Source organism: Solanum verrucosum, unplaced genomic scaffold, assembly GCF_900185275.1.
Source record: "Solanum verrucosum unplaced genomic scaffold, falcon-dt-bn FXZP01000208.1, whole genome shotgun sequence".
Taxonomy (NCBI): domain Eukaryota; kingdom Viridiplantae; phylum Streptophyta; class Magnoliopsida; order Solanales; family Solanaceae; genus Solanum; species Solanum verrucosum.
This window is the reverse complement of record NW_026020329.1, coordinates 2,837,641-2,857,133: the sequence shown is the minus strand read 5'-3', so window position 1 is coordinate 2,857,133 and position 19,493 is coordinate 2,837,641. Positions and strand designations below refer to the sequence as shown.

The following is a 19,493-nucleotide window of genomic DNA, read 5'->3' as shown; positions in this document are numbered from 1 at the left end:
TTAACTCTGTTGGAGCCATTTTATATGGCGGAATAGATATAGGACGAGTATCTAGAAGAATGTCTATATTGAAGTCTATTTCTCTCTCAGGATAGACTCCGGGAAGATCATCATGAAAGACTTCTGGAAACACTTTTACTACTGAAACTAACTGAATAGGTGGTATCTCAACACTAGAGTCATTAACTCGGAACTAAGTGATAGACACAACCCTTGGAAACTAACTTTCTCGCCTTAAGGTATGAAATGAAACGACCCTTAGGCACTGTTGAACTGTTACTCCACTCTATAACTGGCTCATTAGGAATTTGGAACCTAACAACTCGAGTTCTACAATCAATGGAGGCATAACAAGCATGAAGCCAGTCCATACCAAGAATGACATCGAAATCTACCATGTCTTACTTAACTAAATCAGCCATGGTGTTATTGTGATTGATGGAAATGACACAATCACGATATACTCGCTCAGCTAGAATAGACTACCCAACAGGTGTAGAAACACAAAAGGGTTCACAAAGTTTATCAGGAATAACATCAAAATTATTTGCAACATAAGGAGTCACAAAAGATAAACTTGCTCCTAGGTTTATCAAAGCATAAACATCAAGAGTAAAGACTTTGATCATACCAGTGACAACATTTGGAGAATTCTCTTACTCTTGACGACTAGTGATTGCATAAAGGCAGATTGCTCCTCTGCCAGTACCAGAAGTAGATCCTTTAGGTGCAGCCCTGTCTGGTGGAGCAACTAATGAAGATTGGGCTTTATTGCCCTGATTTCCATTACCTTGCCGGTTCTTAGGGCACTCTTTCATGAAATGGCCATCTTGTCCACACTTGAAACAATATGTGGAGCCATCGCGACATATACTTGGGTGGGTTTTACCACACTTAGCACATACAGGATCCCAGTTACCTTCTTGTGCCACACTACCCTGACACTGTGCAGGTCTAGCTCTGAAGTGCTGTGAATTCTAACTATTGTACTCACATTTGTTTCTGGGTGTAGGAACACTAGCAGATGATGGAGCAGGTCGTTTTTGCTTTTGTTAGAAAGAAGACCGGTTCACATTATTTCTTTATTACCCGAACTCATTCCCTGTCTTCGTTTTCTTGTTTCTAAAATCCTCTTTATCCCTCAGCTTTTATTCCTCAACCTGCTGCACATAGACCATCAACCTGGTGATAACCATGTCCCCAATTAGCATGGTTACCTTTCCCTCTTTGCTTGATAGATGGGACAACCCAGCAACAAAAAGACTCATCCTGCTTCTCATATCTGCAACCATCTTCGGAGCATATCGGGAAAGTTGGGTGAACTTCAAGCTGTACTCATGAAAACTTAGTGAGTCCTGCTTAAGGGTGAGAAACTCTCGTACCTTTGCCTCTCTCAGTTCTCGGGGAAAGAAACGCCACAAGAAGCCCTCCTTAAAACAAACCCAACTACCAGGTGGTGCTCCCTCAGCTCTACCCTTCTTCCACTAGTCAAACCAAGTCCTAGCAATATTATTCAGTTGATATGCATCTACTTCTACTCGTTCAGCATCGGCAACATACATAACCTCAAATACCTTTTACAATTCCTCAACAAAATTCTCCGGATCATTAGTAGTTCTTGAACCAGTGAAACTTGGAGGATTCATCCTCAAGAACTCTCGAATCCTCGAAGTATCAGTTACTTCATGTCTAGCTCCTCTTTGCTGCCCAACCTGGTTAGTCACAAATTGGCTTAACATTCGAATTGCTTCCCTGAACTCAGCATTCGTTACTTCTCCTTGGGGTTGCACTTCACGTGCATTAGGTACCCCTTTCTCCTCAACGTTCCTCCTAGCAGGACGACCTCGGCCAGCTCTTCGTGGAGGCATGATTAACTAAAAGACACGCACAAGCACAAATTAGAAGAAACTTTTTAGAGATCAAACTCTAACACATGAAATAAGTGTGAAAGAAGTGAGGTAATTTCCAAAGTGTTGCAGCCTTCTAATTATAGATGTGGCGCGCTTCACACTGATAACTAGGACTCTATAGACACAGCTTCATAGACTCCCTAGGACTCTTGAACTCTGTGCTCTGATACCAAGTTTGTCACTCCCCGAGCCTACACCATGGGCGGGACTGGCACTCAAGAACTATTTTTTGCCCCAAGCGAACCCTTAGCCTCGTTAGACTCTTAGCGGAAGACTCTAAGCTTATTACAATGATCAAATGCACTTACAACTGTATCAAATTAAACTCAAAACGTTTAAGGATAAAAATTTCAACTAGCCATAGATGGCAACTCAAGTCTTAACATAAGAAATAACAATGTAAAGACAACTGAATTACTAACTATCTATGAAGCCTCTAAAGTAAGGAGGCTCACCAACTGACTATGAGTACTCAACTAGATCAACGAGGCACTGGATGCTGATCCTGGTTACCTGTGTCTACATTATAAAATGATGCAGGACAAATGGCATCAGTACATTGAATGTACGAGTATGCGAGGGGAATACTAAACAGATATAAGCTTGAAAGAAATCTGAAAAGAACGTTTACCTTGGCTTTACTCAACTCATGAATAACTCAACTCAAATGCAAAGTAAAACAAAAATAATGGTACAGTTATACAAAGCATTTAAAACAGTAGTAGCAACTCAATTTGTTAAGAAATGCAATAACAATTCAGTTTACATGTAAAGTAATATAATACTATGGGAGTTTCTCTAACCGACAACCACCATTATGAGCCTAAGTGATGATACAGTGTCTTGCCCACGCTGCCAGAACTGTCCTATACTTTGTTGTCATATAGAACGCCTTAACTAAGTGGATCCAGTAGTCTATGCGAAAAATGCACTTAAGGAATCATCTAAAAAGTATAATCATTTTCTACCCATGATGGCTACATGGTTTATAGAGACTTGAGTTATTATGAACTCGCGTCCCCATATCGGTGTTCAATACTACTCCCAAAATATACTCAGCTCATATGTTTTTAAACAAACCTCTTTCTTTGGTTTGAGATAATTACTCAAAACTTAGCTTAAAACCTCTCTTGGAAATTGGTGTTTCCTTTCGTGCTCAAATGTGAAAACATTTTAACTCTTAAGAATACTTAGTTCCCGAATAATCTTTGAAGAAATGAACTTTACTCTTACTCTTTACTCAACTCAAAGTTTAAGTCTTAAAACAAAGTTAAAATGTTTGTGAAAAACTTTTGGAGAAATTTATGAACTTCTCTGACTTAATTTTTAACCTTTTGACTTGACTCTTAACTTTCCTTGAATTGAAGTATGGATTCAAGGCTCATGATCTCATGTTAATTAATGATGATTTCATGATGTTTAGACATACCTTAGAGTATAGAAATCGACTAGGAAACATAGGTACGATGCTAACGAATTAGTACGGAAAGAAGGGGGGGAATTAAGAGAACTAGCATCCCTGGCGCTCTGAGTGGTGCGGAGCGCCAACCTTGAAATTTCAGAGAATGACTTGGGGCGCTCTGGCTGGCGCGGCGCCCCAGCCCCTTCCCCAGATTTTCGACGAAATTCCTCCTTCGTTTTTCAACTCTAAATCCTCTAATTTCACTTAGTTCTTTTCTCAAACACTTAGAATCAACTTTATGTTCAAAATACACAAGATTCTACTCGAAAACACACCTAAATTCATGAATCAATCTCAAGAAACTTCAACAACAAGAACCCACAAGATTTCAAACGAATTATCATCAATAACTCATAAGATTTGCTTTCAAAACAATACAACTTCGCTGAATTGAATCATGATTGGCGCGTGGGTGAACTAACCCAAAGCTATGTGATCTCACATACCTCGTAGGGATTAACTCTTGGCGAAATCCACACGCAATTCTCCAAGAAATCGACGAATCTTGACTTTTCTTCTTCTTTTCTCCTCTTTTCTCCTTTCTCCAAACCCTAGCGTGAATTTTCTAATTTTCTAAACTGATGTAATTCTGATTAGATCCCAATTAAACCCCTAAAACAAAAATAAAATAATTGGGTAAGGAAAAGACCAAACTACCCTATCAAAATCCGGATTAGACTTTTCTTATTTGAACAGCCCAACTTCAAATAGACATATCTCACTCATACGAACTCAGAATCGCGCAAACTCAACGGCGTTGGAAAGATAATTCCAAGATCTTTCCTTGGAAGAACTCCTAAATCATCCGAATCTAGGAGTTATATATGGTCATTTGAAGTTGACCAAAAACTCAAACTTAACTTAACTATACCAAATTTTCAAATTTTTCATTCTTTCCTAAAATGACTCTTTCCAATTCTAACTCTTTCTAATTCTTTCAAATAGCGAGATGTTACAAAGTTACTCATCAAAGGCTCAAATATGTCATCGAACTTTGAGAAAAGACTCATTTATGTCATTTGTTAAATGTTTGGTTCATCTATTCCATTTCCGTTTGAGAAAAGGCATATCCATGTCATTATTTGTTAACTGAAATGGCATAAATGAGCCAAACTTTTGGCGGATGGCATAGATGAATCTTTTCTTAAAGTTCGATGACATATTTGAACCTTTTTCCTTTTTAAAAAAAATGATTCAATTAATGATGTGGACGAATCATAATCAACCACGTATACCAAATAAATCTCTATTATTTTATATGTGAGGTTCTAAAATTTTATCATAAAAGAAAGGTTTATTGAATTTTTATTTATTTTATATGTGAACTTACTAAAACTTCTACCATGAAAGAAATACACAATAAATCTAATTTCTCCGCTCCCACCCTGCATAAAAGGTAACTTATTCATTACTTTTCCCAATTTGTATATTCATTACTTTTCTCAACTTGTTCTTATTTGATAAATAAATGGTGGTCTAAATGCAAGTCAATACATATTTCTAAGTAATACAATGATAGAAAGAATGAAATCTGATTGTATTTTATGATCAAAGTCAAACCCTTATAAAAAAGGAGTAAATATGAATATCTTTGACTATGCAAAACATTAAGATAATATTTTCTCACTATAAATAATTCTTATGTTGAGACCAAAATCACATCTTATCTTAGTATTTTATATCAAAGAGTTTAAACATGCCAAGAAAAAGTACCGGTCGGAAGAGAATTGACATAATGAAAATTCTTAATGAAAGGATGTTGAATGGAAGGCTCTTAAAAGTCATTTTGCCAAAGCGTCGCACTAATCTCTTGAAAAAGGCTAATGAACTTTGTACAATGTATGGTGCTGAAACAACAAATTGAGAGTTTTACCCTAGATAACAATGCTTATCCATTTGGACACCCCTCTGAAGATCGAATCGGGGATACTAATGCTAGTCAAAAGCATTAGTCCTGATACTAATGTTTTTTACTAATGTTAGTCGACTCCAAGGACTCAGCTTGGATGCTCGTGGGGCCATGAATTTAGTTTTCAATGATTCCTAAGTATTTTAATTTTTACAATTGTTGTTTTTTTTTATGTGTTTAAAATTATCTTATATAGACATAATTTCGTGAAAGTTTTATCCTCGTTTCAAGAATTTTAACAATAGTTTTGTATGGATAAACTATCCCTAATAAAATTCACAATATTTATGATTTTAATGTTTTTTTATGTTTACAGTGGAATGGGATGGAAAATATTTATTTAGTCTTATAGATAAATACCTATTTGTTATTGATCACTTTAATCTTGTAATTTATAATTACCTAATATTTATCAATTTAAATTGTGTAGCATGGAACGAGGATACATATACATCTGAAATCTATTCAGAAGCTAAGGAACAAACAACCTTACTAATCCATTTGATTTTGGAGGTGGCATTAGTAATCCAAATGGAGCAATGGATCCTGGCTTAATATATGATATGGATAAAAATGATTATTTGAATTATCTTGCACCTTGGGCTATAAAAATGATATGGTTCAAAATGCAACTTTGTATTTTTTCGATATGAAAAATTCGACTATATGTCCTTACCTTCTAGGTTGGATTTGAATCTTCCTTCAATATCGATTCCAAATCTTAAGAATTCGATTATTGTTAGGAGAACTGTTACAAACGTTGGAGATGTCAACTCGATATATAAATTGGTGGTTAAATCTCTAAAAAATACCACGATTAAAGTAAATCCAACTGTGTTGAAGTTCAATTCCAACACAAAGAAGATTTCCTTTGAGGTTGAAATAATATCAACTTACCAAAGAAAGAGTAATTTTAATTTTGGAAGTTTGGCATGGAGTGATGGCAAGCATTTTGTTAGAATTCCTATTGCTGTGAGAAAATAAATAGATGTAAAAAATTCCATTTTGATGTTTTTTCTTACTTCAATATTTATTTAATATGTTTTTTTTTTTTTGAGATTATGATTCAACATATATTGTTCATGTTGCCTTTTCAAGAAGATCTAATACTTTGGACATCATTCATGCGGATATAAAATTTGGAAATATTTCATATATTTGTAAGGTTCTAATTTTATTTAATATAAAGTGAAGACAGGATAAAGCGTCCATAATAAAGACGTTTATTGTATGTTTTTGATTCAACACTCTTCAACCATTTTTAATATAAAACTATTTAAAGACATTGAATATTTCCTCAACTATTAATGTAATTACTGGTTCTAGTAAAGAATAAGAGCCAAAATCACACCTTTTTGTAATAAAAAAAAGATCACACACGTATCAGAATATTTTGACCAACTGAACACATAAAATATTTTCCTTCCTAAGAATTTTAAAAAATAATCTTGGAATCATATCTCTAGTAAGACTTGAAAGAAAAACCCATATATGAGGTACACATACAACCATATATATTTACTCATAATTAGGAATGGCAGAATGGGTAATTTATATGGATACTCATTCAAATTATCCATCCAATTCATTTAAAATACATAAAAAATAAGTCAAACTCATATGACCCAGTTAAAAGTAGATAGTTAAATAGATAAAATGGACAAAAGAGACTCATTTATAAAAGAAATAAAAGTGGCATTAATATTTTTCTAAGGTGGTCGGGGGTAGAGATGGGTGGGATAAGGAAAAAAAATTGATTTTCTTTTTAAAAACAATTTTTTGGGGGGGAAGGGGGAGGGGGAGGGGATAGTGGTGGTGGTGTGTGTGTGTGGGGAGGGGGGGGATCGAAGTAGTAAAATATGAATTTAATTTTTGAGGCGTTGGGGTTGGAGTTGGGGTTGGGGTTGGGGTTGGGATGGGGTGGGGGGTGATGAATGGGATAAGAGATTTTGCTTTTGAAGCTTTTAAGATGATCCCTATAATAATATGGGTAAATATGGATACCCATATTATCTATTGGGTAACTCGTTTTTACCCATTTAAAATATAAGTTGAGTCGAGTATTTTACCTATTTTTATTTAACTCATTTTTGATCGACTCATATTCGACTCGACTCGCTCGTTTGCTACTCCTACTTATAATCAATCCATGATTTATCCATATTTTTCCAAGAACTACCTTGCTTTTTTTTAAAGTAAATAATAATAATGTTGCATATGCATACTTACGGTCGAGAAAAGGTCCATATGAAACACAATACATTACAACAAAAGCGATATTTAATAGTAACAAATATTCTGTTTAGCATTGTTGTAAAATATTTAGTGGTAATTGAGTTGATATTATTGTGTCCAAAGTCTCTAATGTCTTTAGCGACATTTACATAAACTAATATAAATTATAACTACTCATATTTATTATTGCTGCTAAAAATAATATATATAGCGACAAATGGTCCTAGCATGTGCCTCCTTCCTCCCACCCACCCCTAAAAAAAAACAAAAAAATAACCCAAGGTTGGGTTATAATAAACAATTATCAGGCAAAATGACTCCTCCAGTATTTCCTCTAATATTCTTGCAAATAGATTGAGCTTTTTTGTTATTCAAATAAGTAAGTTTTATGTCTTGTAATTTGATTCCACTACATGGATTGCTTGAACTGCATTCAAAATTCATTGCTACTTGTGTTGTTGATGTTCCAAATATATTTTGGTATGTCACTTGATTGATCTTTATGCCAGATGCCTGTCAATTCATGAGCAATTCATCAATATCAAGTCGAATCATCACTTAACTTATTTTATTGTTTAACTATAATATTTAATTATTTATCGTTGATTTCTATTTTTTAGATGTCAGGATAGAATAGAAGGTTAGTAGGTCCTACAGAATAAGCTTGCTGATAGTTTGATGCACCATACGTGTTTCTCCTTTCATACCAGTAGTAATAACATTATTCTCATAGTTTCTTATTCTAGGATTTATGTTTGATTATTATTTTTATGCTTTGATTATCATATTATTTGGCTATTGTACCGGTCTTTGTTTATTGAATATTATGTAACGTTTTTCCTATTGTTTGTTACGTCCTATATTTTTAACACTATTTTGATATGCATTATTAAAGTTGAGGGTCTTTTGAAAAAATTTATACCTTGACTAGATAAAAATAATTTATATGTATAGTACTCTATATTGTTCTCGAATTCAATATGTGAGATTATAATGGATATATTGTTATAGTTAGATTATTTTAAAAAAAAATATAGGAGTTACCTGGCTAGGACAACCTTGGTTGTTGGGGCAATAGTTTTGATCGATGATTATTGGATTGTCAACATTCTTCATCATTATGTTTTGATAATTGATATTTGTGACAAAACCAGTGCTAGCCCTTGCCCAAGACTTTATCCTTAATCCATTATCAGATCCAGTAAACACTGAATTAATTAATGTCACATTTTGCACACCATCTTCATTATAATCTCTAGCTAGACTTCCAATGCTGCAATACAAATCATACACAATAATATTAGGAATTTATTCAAAATCACTATTTTTCATAGTAAATAATATTCAGTGATTATTCTCATATACAGATATTTTGATTTGATTAGTGAGGAAAAAATAGTAATGTTATTATATGAAAATATTAGGAATTTTTTTATTATTTCAGTGATAATTTGTTTCTCACCATGCATTTTTTCAATAAACTGGTTCGGTAAGAAATGTATGAAAAAAATCATGCTCTATGACACAATCTTTTTCACTTATTTATGGTGGGAAGAACCGTTATTTCTAATAGTCTGTGGACTTTCATGGATCGAAAGGTAAACAAAGGACAAATATAAAACAATTTTTATATATATATAAAGGTATATCTAAACTATTTCCTCATTATAAAAAAATAAAAAATTGTAACTCTAAATTCCATATGTGTCACATAAATTGAAACAAAAAGAATAATATATATTAGACTCATACCGATACAGACTCAATTTATGTGACACGTTTCGTTTTTCGAGAGTCAAACACTTTAAATTTGATCATGAATTTGCTCATGAGATCTTCAATTTTTTTTAAATGAAATTTATATATTTATAAACTACATAAAAAGTACTATAAGTCACAATAATTGACAATTCAAAATATTTAAAAGATATATGAAAAATTTATTGTCAAAGATAGACTTGTTTGAATCTTAAAATTCGAAATGTGTCACATAAAATTGTGACAAGAAGAATTTACCTAACACCATGTCCAGGGCCACATTGAATCTTGTCCATCCAAAGATTTCTTGTGGCAGGACCAATAGATATACAATCATCTCCAGTTTGAATACTTGTGTCACTAATAGTAACACCAATTGAAGACTGTACATGAATTCCATCAGTATTTGGACTAAAATCAGGTGCTATTATTCTTACATTTTTAACCATAACATTCTTGCAGCTATTAATCACCAAGTGCATTAACTGGCTGTTGAGTGAGGTTAAGCCACTAATCACAACATCATTTGCCCAATTGAAGGTTATAGACTGCATACAAAATCAGATATTAAAATACTATTCAATAAGAAATTAGTTAACAAGTTACTGCATACATCTCAAAATAAGTGTCATTTCAGTAATAAACATAATGTATAGTTTACTAAACTACAAAATAATATTAAACGTTATTAAAACGATGAAGTATAAAGGGCATAAAACAAGCTTCTAATGTATGTTAATAAAAAAAATTGCAGCATCACATGTTCAAATCACAAATGTGACATTTAGTAATTTTTTTGAATCTCTACATTAGAATTTTTTGATTCTACTGTTGTTTTTTCATCCTTAATTAAAAGTCTGAATTTCAAACTTTGAAAATGAAAACTATTCAAATGTGAAATGATAAAAAAATATTTTTAAAAAAAATAAAACGCTATAAATTGAGTACATACCCTAGCTCCAACAGGACAATTCTTCCCTAACTTCCTACAATCCCAAAATCCAGCTCCATTTCCATCAAGAGTTCCTCCGATGACCGAAATCCGGTTAACCTTAATAAACAAAATCCAGTAGCCAGAGTTGCCAAGTGCATTATAATCGGATGGAGCCACAAGGGTTCCATCAATTTGTACAGTAATTTTGTTTTTGCATGGCCCTCTAAAAGTAACCGACTTAATCGTGTATTTTCCACGTGGAACATAAATGGTAGCCGCGTTCAGTGAGCTACACGCGGCTACCCAAGCTTTCAAAAAAGGTTGAGTTGCATCACTTTTGCCATCTGATTTTGCTCCAAAATTTAACACATTGAATGTTACTGAAGATGCATTTGAATTCAAGAAAATGAATCGAAATGAAAAGAAGACACAACACCAAAAAGTTACTAAAACCTTAGACATTTTATTGTTGTTGTTGTTGTTTTTTTTTCTCTATGTTAGAGGATAGGGGAAAGGGGGTATTTAAAGTGTTTTTTTAAGTAGTGGGACTGATTTTGTTTTTGGATTATATTAAGGGCTCATATAGTATGAGGGATAAGGAATAACTGATCTCGAAATTACTTTCAGAATGAGTATATTTTATGTTTTGGTTAGGATAACTTATTCTGAAACTAGTTATCTCGAGGTTATAATGTTATTATTATCTCACATCGAGGATGAAATAATAATTTTGGAATAACTTATTCTCCAACCAAACAAGTCGTAACTGTTTTGATTAGTTAATAATTTTAGAAATAATTGGACAATGATTAGAATCGCAAAAGCTAACTAACCAATAAAAGGTCAAAGCTTACTTTAATTTCATGTTGTGATATGTACGGCAACCATGTGATAAGAGCATGTTTGCCTGTAGCATCTAACCATGTGCATGTACAAATGTATTTAGTCGTAGATTTTGAAGTTGAAACTTAAAAAATTGAGTTTTTGAATAAAATTGTATTTGACAAGATCAAATTTTCATAATTTGATCAAACTGATATTTGAAGATAAATCTTCAAAGTCTAATTTAATGAACTATGATTAGAAACTAGCATAAATAGTCTTGTTTTTTTTTTTTTATTTCTCACTCGATTTTGGGTACTTACAATGTCAACTAGTTTGAATTTGCATCACGTAAAAGATTTATTAAAAAGAAAGTGTTTCCTATTAAAATTTAACTCATCTTTAATGCTTAAACACGAGATTTTTAATTAAGTGGAGAAGAATCATATTCTAATGATAATTAATATAGTCAAGTAGTCATTTTAAATTGGCATATTTATTTAGAAAAAAAAAAGGAAAATTGCATGTGCCAAGTCAAAATAATTAAAGAACGGCTATTCAACGTCATATTTATGTAGAGCATAAATTGGAACTAAGGAATATGGAAGAGGAAATAAATTGATCAATGATTGTCTCATCATTGGTTCATTAATCCAAGTTATTTTTTATTTGATTTTTTTAGTACTGCTTGATAAGTTAAAAAATTCTAAATTAATATTCATCATTTTATCACAAAATGTAGAATTTTATGTAAGCAGTGGTGTCACTTTCAAGTTAAACTTTTATTAAAGTAAAAAAAATATATAAAGTGATTTTGATCCCATGAATAGACCTACAAACATACTCTTAGTTAATTATCATCATTAAAAAAAATCTTAAATAATCTCATCAACTTTGAGAAAGATTCATCTATGTTATTCGTTAAAAATTCAACTCATCTATTGTTTTTGTATGAAAAACGATTCATTTATGTCAATATTTGTTAACTCCGAGTGTCGCGTGGGCCTTCATTCTTGAAAGGGCTAAAAGTAGCGCCTTCGCTTTGTTTGTAACGAAAAGGAAAGATAAGATCTTTGGTTATCTTTTCCAGGGGAGGACTTTCTTGATCGCCTCATTCAGGTTAAGATGTGGTTAAAGTCTCTCCAAGGATATATAGTGTACTTTATGCTCGAGGGATGAAATGGCATATATGAGCCAAACTTTTAACGGATAGTATACATGTGTCTTTTCTCAAAGTTTGATTTGACATATTTGAGCCTTTTTCCTTTTTAAAAAATGATTTAATTAATTTCGTGGCTGAATCATAATTGACCACGTTAAAAAATGATTTTGCATAATCAAAACTATTTTCAGTCAACAAATAATGGTATGAATGAGCTTTTTTTCTCAAACGAAAATGGCATAGATGAGCCAAACTTTTAACGAATCATATAGATAAACCTTAACTTTTTTCAAAATTCGATGACATATTAAGTCTTTTCCCTAAAATACTAAAAAATAAAATCAAAAAAAAAGTTTTATATATGAATATTCTCCAAACAACTTAGAACTTTACCAACTTATAAAGGCAGATCTTAAACTTTAAGATGTAGCAAAGCCTCATCAACAAATTAGTCAGTTAAGTGCATGAATGTGACTGTAATTAAGTAAAACAAATTCACGTCATATTATTTGACTTGACATGAAATTTAATTAAGAAAAAAAAAATTGAAACTTCTGATATAAAAAAAATCAAAGATGTTTACATGAGTATAAATCTCATTAACAATAAAATGACTATTTTAAAGTTATATTGTTACAAAATATAGGATATGTCATTTTTTTAAAAATTGAATGAAAAAAAAGTGTTATTTAAATTAAAACAGAGTATTAGTTTCTATTTTGTCAACGTTAATATTAGGCTTTAGTTGACAAATGAAAAAAAAATAGACACATGGGATCAATGAGTGATGGAGTTTTTTCAGGCGAAATAATCGCCTTTCACATTCTTTCATATTACTAAAACAAACTAAACAATTGGCTATATAGATAAGGAGTTGAGATTTCTCAAGTAAATTTTGGATCAACAAAAGTCAGGATTTTTAATAAAGGATATTAAAATAAAAAGTAAAATAATATATATATTACTGTTAGGGATAAAACACACAATCTCAAATTATTAGTAACTTAATAAAAAAATAATTGTTTGAGATAATATTTTAAAAGTCAAGTAATTGTGTGAGAAATCAACTCTCACATCTATTATGTGTAAAGGAATAATATTCCTTGTATATATATACTTTAAAATTTTATTTCAAATTTGTTGATATGCTTGTAATCATCACTGGGGTGGCAAAATTAAAATTAATTCCAACCCGCCCAACCCGACACAATTCGTTTAGATTTGAATTGGGTTATGACTCGTTATCTAACTTGTTTTAATCCAATTCATTTTGGCCCAAAATCTTGATCCGTTTATTGTCCTAATCCATTTTTATTAGTCCAATTGCCACCCCTAATCATCACTAATGATAATTTTAAGGAAAAATTAGCAATTAAGTCATGAATATCTAATATAATTAGTCAAAATAACAACAATTTAAAATATTTATTTAAAATGACAGAATGACAATATTTTTATAAAATAATATGTATTCAGATTTTAGTATTTTAAATTAATTTTATTTATGGAAAGAGTCCTATATTGGACCAAATTATATAACAATAACCGTTTAAAGTGAAAAAAAAAAATTAAACCTATACCATTAACCTTTTTTCATCACCATTCACGTTTCTTCCCCAACTTTCACATTTCTTCCCCACCTTTCACGTTTCAAGTTTATCTTTCTTCAAGGTGCTAAATTGTTGTTCATCAAGAAATTTTCAACAAAATCTCTTTATTAATTCAAGCAAATTTCTCGATTGGCAAGGTAATTTTCATTATCCATTTCGATTAGTTATTTTGATTTCTTTTGATTTATTTTCAATATCACCGTTTATGGTTTATATTTCGCATTGTACATATTACGGATTTTCCGTAAATTTTTTTGATTTTTATGCAAGTTTGTTTACATATTCATCTAATATTTATGTATTTCAATTAGTTATTTAGATTTCTTTTGATTTGTTTTCAATATCACCGTTTATGATTTATATTTCGCATTGTACATATTAAGGATTTTCCGTTACTTTTTTCGATTGTTATGCAAGTTTGTTTACATATTCATGTAAAATTTATGTATTTTAGATTTTTAGTCGATTAAACAATTTTTTTCTGATTTCGTTTAATATTTCAGATTTATTAGAATCTACAAATTCATTCATATTTTATTTTGTTTGATTTTTAATACATTTATATTTGCTTTTAGGGTTTCAGATTTGGGGAAAGCATTTGTCTGTCTACAATGTCTAAATCAACCGTTTATTTTGTATTCATTCTATCTATATATCAACAAGTTTTACATTTTTTGTTTTTACATTGTATTTAAATCTCAATTAGTATACAACATGTTTGTATTTCCTTCTTAATTTGTAATTCATCCTAACTGTATGCTAACAATTTTGTATTTTATTGGGTATTCATTCTGTATTTCAATCTCAATTTATATGTGAACAAGTTTGTATTTCTCTTTTGTTTTGTATTCAACATAACTGTATACCAACAAATTTTGTATTTTATGTGCCTACTTTACCTTTCAAAGTCACTTTGTATTTCAAATGAAAAGAGTATTTAATTTCTTTTGTATTCACAACTTTACATTCAATCTCACTTTGTATTTATAACTTTGTATTTTCATCTCACTTTTGTATTCATATATTGTTGTATTCAACATATATAGTTCATGATCCGTTAGTTGTATTTTACCTTTCAAAGTCACTTTGTATTTCAAATGAAGAGAGTATTTCTTTTGTATTCACAACTTTATATTCAATCTCACTTTGTATTTTCATCTCACTTTTGTATTCATATATTGTTGTATTCAACATATAGTTCATGATCGATTAGTTACATTAACTTAATGGGATACAAATTATTGTATGCATTCAAACAGAAAAAACAACTACTAAACTAAAAAAAAAACAATTTCATTCGTTATACATCATAATTTGGATACAAAACATCCAAAAAAAGCTATAAATCCCAATGCATACAAAGATTTCATTGATTCAATCAGGAAAAAAAAAAACACTCTTGTACTCGACATATACAAATATCTCATCCAAACAAATAAAAAAATCGAAAAAAATACCAGATTGTTTTTCGATTGTTCACTAGATGCGACAAATTTATAGTTGTCAATTTTAAAAAATTCTGTTTCAAAAATATGTCGTATTCAACTTGAAGAAGCTTTGAAAGTTATCAAATGAATGATTCAGAAGACAAACTAAATTATTTTAGTTTTTTTTTTATGTTCTTAAGAAGAAAGCAAAAAAACGCTCGACGGAAAGATGGCTATTTATGCTTCAAAACGTAACTGATATGTATTTAAAATCTTTTTTACCTTTTTTGAATTTTTTTGTTCCATGATTTTCTCTGTTCTATTATTAATTATTTGTATTCTTTCAAATTAATCAAAATAAAATAAATACATAACTAATTCCTTAACAAACTAAAATAATGCTAAGGAGACCCACTAAAAGCTAAAATATTGTTGTTTTGAAAATTTTTCCTAATTTTAAGTATAGAATGTAATCACAATTCACAAGAAGATTTTTTTGTCCAATTCACAATAGGAGGAGTTGGATGATTGGGCACGTGGAAAAGTTCTTGACGTTTAAATTTTAACAGATATTACGTAGTGGATTAAAGTGGTACTAATATTTAAAATATGAAGGGATTATTAAAATTGTGATTCCTCTAGTGACTCTTCTACTATTCCATTGGTGATTCCTACTTCACCTCCACAGGATGATACTATTTCAGCAGTGTCTCCTAATATCTCCCCACCACACATTAATGTTGTTCCTCCTTGTGTTGTACCTATTTACTGATCCTGTTGTGCTCCCTGTACCATCTGGTGATGTGATAATGGATGCTAGGAGATCCACTAGGGCATCTAGACCTCCTATTTGGCAAAAGGACTATGTAGTACCTAAAGCTCATTATCCAATTGGTAATGCTTTATGTTATTCTGGACTTTCTCCTTCTTACCAATCCTTCATAGCTCACACATCCTTAGAAACTGAACCTACATCTTATGGTGAAGCTACAAAAGATGATAGGTGGGTTGAGGCGATGAAACCTGAAATTACAGCTTTGGAGGACAATAAAACATGGAAAGTTGTCACACTTCCACCTAATAAAAGGGCTATAGGTTGTAGATGGGTGGGTATACAAGATCAAGTATAAGGCCAATGGAAACGTTGAAAGGTTCAAGGCAAGGCTAGTTGCCAAGGGATATAGTCAAACAGAAGGCATCGACTACCAAGAGACTTTTTCCCCAGTTGTTAAGATGGTAATTGTGAGATCAATTTTTCTATTGCAGCATCTAAGAATTGGGACATTCATCAAATGGATGTTTATAATGCTTTTCTCCAAGGAGATTTGCATGAACAAGTGTATATGACTCTTCCACAGGATTTTTCATGTTCAGATAAGGCAGGGAAGGCATGCAAATTGCTAAAGTCTTTATATGGACTCAAACAGGCTTCGAGGCAGTGGAACATCAAGTTGACTACTACTCTCATTGAGTCTGGTTTCTCTCAGAGTCACTTAAACTATTCTCTCTTTACAAGGAAGGTTGATTGCCACATTGTAGTGGTTCTTGTATATGTAGATGATTTACTCATCACTGGCAGTCATAGTGGCCTTATTCAGGAGACCAAGGATTGCTTGCAGCGTGCTTTCAAGATCAAAGATCTTGGTCCCCTCAAATATTTTTTGGATATTGAATTAGCTAGAAACAAAGATGGTATTCTCATGCATCAATGCAAATATGCTTTGGAACTGATTTCAGATGCTGGTTTATCATGATGTAAGCCTGTCTTAGCTCCTCTTGAATTGAACCATAAACTCACATCTGTTGAGTTTGATGTCCATGTTGGTTCCTCTGAAGATTCTTTGTTACCTGATCTTACCAGTTATCAAAGACTTATTGGTCGACTGTTATACATTACTATGACCAAACCAGATATTTCATATGTTGTCCAGAACCTGAGTCAGTATATGCACTCTCCCAAGTTGTCCCATATGGAAGCTTCTCTTAGGGTGGTGAGGTACTTAAAGTCAGCCCCTGGATTTGGTATTTTGTTATCTTTCCAGGCAGGGTCTACGATTCAGGCCATTTGTAATGCAGACTGGGGGGCTTGCCCAAACTCCAGAAGGTCCATTACTGGGTATCTAATCAAGTTTTGTGATTCTCCTATTTCATGGAAATAAAAAAAAAACAGTCCACAGTCTCTAGGAGATCGGCTGAGGCACAGTACAAGAGTCTATCCTCCATTGTTGTTGAACTAGTCTGGTTAGTTGGTTTATTCAAAGAACTTGGGGTCACTGTTTCAATGCCTATTCCTCTTCATTGTGACAGCAAGTCGGCCATCCAGATCGCTGCGAATCCTGTTTTTCATGAGTGCAACAAGCACATTGATATAGATTGTCATTTCATTCCATGATGAGTAGCAGTTTTATAGGGTCCCCAAACATCCATGTGTACTAATTGAAAATTTTCAGAACTTGCTATGACTTATTGGAAAAGGAAGTCTACGTTGTCTTGCTCGTGGACAGACATCACAATTGTTCAAAGTAGAAGAACTATGAAAAGGTAAAGCATAAACTCTCTTGAGAACTGGAATGGGAACATGCCCCATTCTTTGATGCCAAAGGTCCTCAGACGCCATGTTTCTTGCTGATGAGCAACCCTTCCTCTGAGAATCCTCCTTTTGTTTCATGTTGATCACATATAAACCTTCCAGCTCCCTACCAATCTCCTTAACCTTCCCAGTACAGAGATCCTGGAGAAGGAAAAAATTTGGATAGAAAGAAGCACAACAGTTAAGTTCTTTTGTCAATTTTGACACTGACAAAAGATTAAACTTAAAAGCTGACACACAATAAATGTTGGATATAGTATCACCTCCAGATAACTGGCTACTTCCAACATGTGTTATCTTAGTAGACTCTCATGTTGGCAATTGAACTCTCTCTGCACTTTCTATTAATGTATCACTTTTCAACAAATTCTTATCTCCAATCATATGGTTAGTTGCACCAGTATCTACAATATTCCATTCATGATCATCTTGCTTATTAACAGGTTCAAAAAAACAATTAGCTGCCATATGTGCACTTCCTTCATTGACAGATGTATTATTCAGCATGGCTAACACCTTGTTATGTTGTTCGAGGGTGAGCACAGGCCTTGCTAGAATCTGATCATACTGCTCTTGTGTTAGCATAGGTCCATGGCTTGAACTAACATGGCATAAATTTGATTTATACTAGGCAATGGCTTCATCATTAAGATTTGGCTACGAACATGACTATCATCTAGACCCATTAAGACCTGAAACAATCGTTGTTTTTCAAAATGTGCAATAAAATCCCTCGATCTCTCACAATCACAAGGAGGGGGGACTAGAGTATTGTACTCATCCCATAAGTCTTTCAGCTTAGAAAAATACACCGAAATAGTAGAAATCCCCTGTGTCAATATGGCAATTTCTCTATGTAAGTAATAGGATCGTGAATCGTTGACCTTATCGAAACGTTCTTCCAGATCCTTCCAAATTATAGCTGCACTCGAGCCATAAAGAATTCCAGCAAGCAAATTTTTGTTCACATTCCCCATTAACCACGAAACTACTATCGCATTGCAATAATCCTATTGTTTCGTTAATCCTCCAGTGAAATAAGCACGGGCTGTTTTTCATGAGCGCACCAAGCATATTGATAGAGATTGTCATTTCATTTGGGAGAAATTGCAACTTGGCCTCATTAAGACATTGTATCTTGCTTCTGATCAACAACCTGCTGATCTGCTCACCAAGGGTCTTACTTGTCTTCAACATCAGTTTCTTTTATCCAAGCTAGGCATGAAGAATATCTTCATTGCACCTAGCTTGAGGGGATGTAAAAGTATTAGATAGATGTGCCTTAGTTCTGTACAGGGCCACTTTGTAATTAGCTAATCTTATGTGGTTAGTTAGTTAGACGTTTAACAGTTGTCATAAGTCGGTTAGATTACTATATGAAGCATAGGGTAATTAGCTGCTGAAGTAACAGATTCAATTCATTTTGTATGAACAAGTTCCTCTCATTTTTCTCTTAGGGTGTGTTTGGTATGAAGGAAAATATTTTCTAATTTTCTCATGTTTGGTTGGGTTATATGTTTTGGAAAATGTTTTTCAAATCAACTCATTTTCCTCAAATTTAAGGAAAATAACTTCCCTTCAAAACTTCAGGAAAACATTTTCCAAAACTATCTTCCAACTTCAAATTACAATTTTTTTTGTTGAAAAAATCAATTTATTTTGTCCCCCCCAAAA

General features: G+C 32.4%; 3 protein-coding genes across 3 annotated transcripts; all 3 read right to left on the bottom strand.

The window, feature by feature from the left end:
• Window positions 1-656: 656 nt before the first annotated feature.
• Window positions 657-1,868, bottom strand: LOC125836058 (uncharacterized). The gene is made up of 4 exons (XM_049515144.1): window positions 1,593-1,868; window positions 1,218-1,484; window positions 906-968; window positions 657-809 (listed from the first exon to the last, which is right to left on the bottom strand). Exons 1-4 carry the CDS (start codon window positions 1,866-1,868, stop codon window positions 657-659), a joined length of 759 nt encoding a protein of 252 aa, XP_049371101.1.
• Window positions 1,869-7,804: 5,936 nt separating this feature from the next.
• LOC125836057 (polygalacturonase-like) lies at window positions 7,805-10,670 on the bottom strand. The gene is made up of 4 exons (XM_049515143.1): window positions 10,227-10,670; window positions 9,533-9,822; window positions 8,561-8,789; window positions 7,805-8,029 (listed from the first exon to the last, which is right to left on the bottom strand). The coding sequence occupies exons 1-4, from the start codon at window positions 10,668-10,670 to the stop codon at window positions 7,805-7,807; spliced, it is 1,188 nt and encodes a 395-aa protein (XP_049371100.1).
• Window positions 10,671-17,507: 6,837 nt separating this feature from the next.
• Window positions 17,508-18,796, bottom strand: LOC125836056 (uncharacterized). Its single transcript, XM_049515142.1, has 4 exons — window positions 18,485-18,796; window positions 18,147-18,386; window positions 17,683-17,960; window positions 17,508-17,565 (listed from the first exon to the last, which is right to left on the bottom strand). The coding sequence occupies exons 1-4, from the start codon at window positions 18,794-18,796 to the stop codon at window positions 17,508-17,510; spliced, it is 888 nt and encodes a 295-aa protein (XP_049371099.1).
• Between the last annotated feature and the right edge of the window lie 697 nt (window positions 18,797-19,493).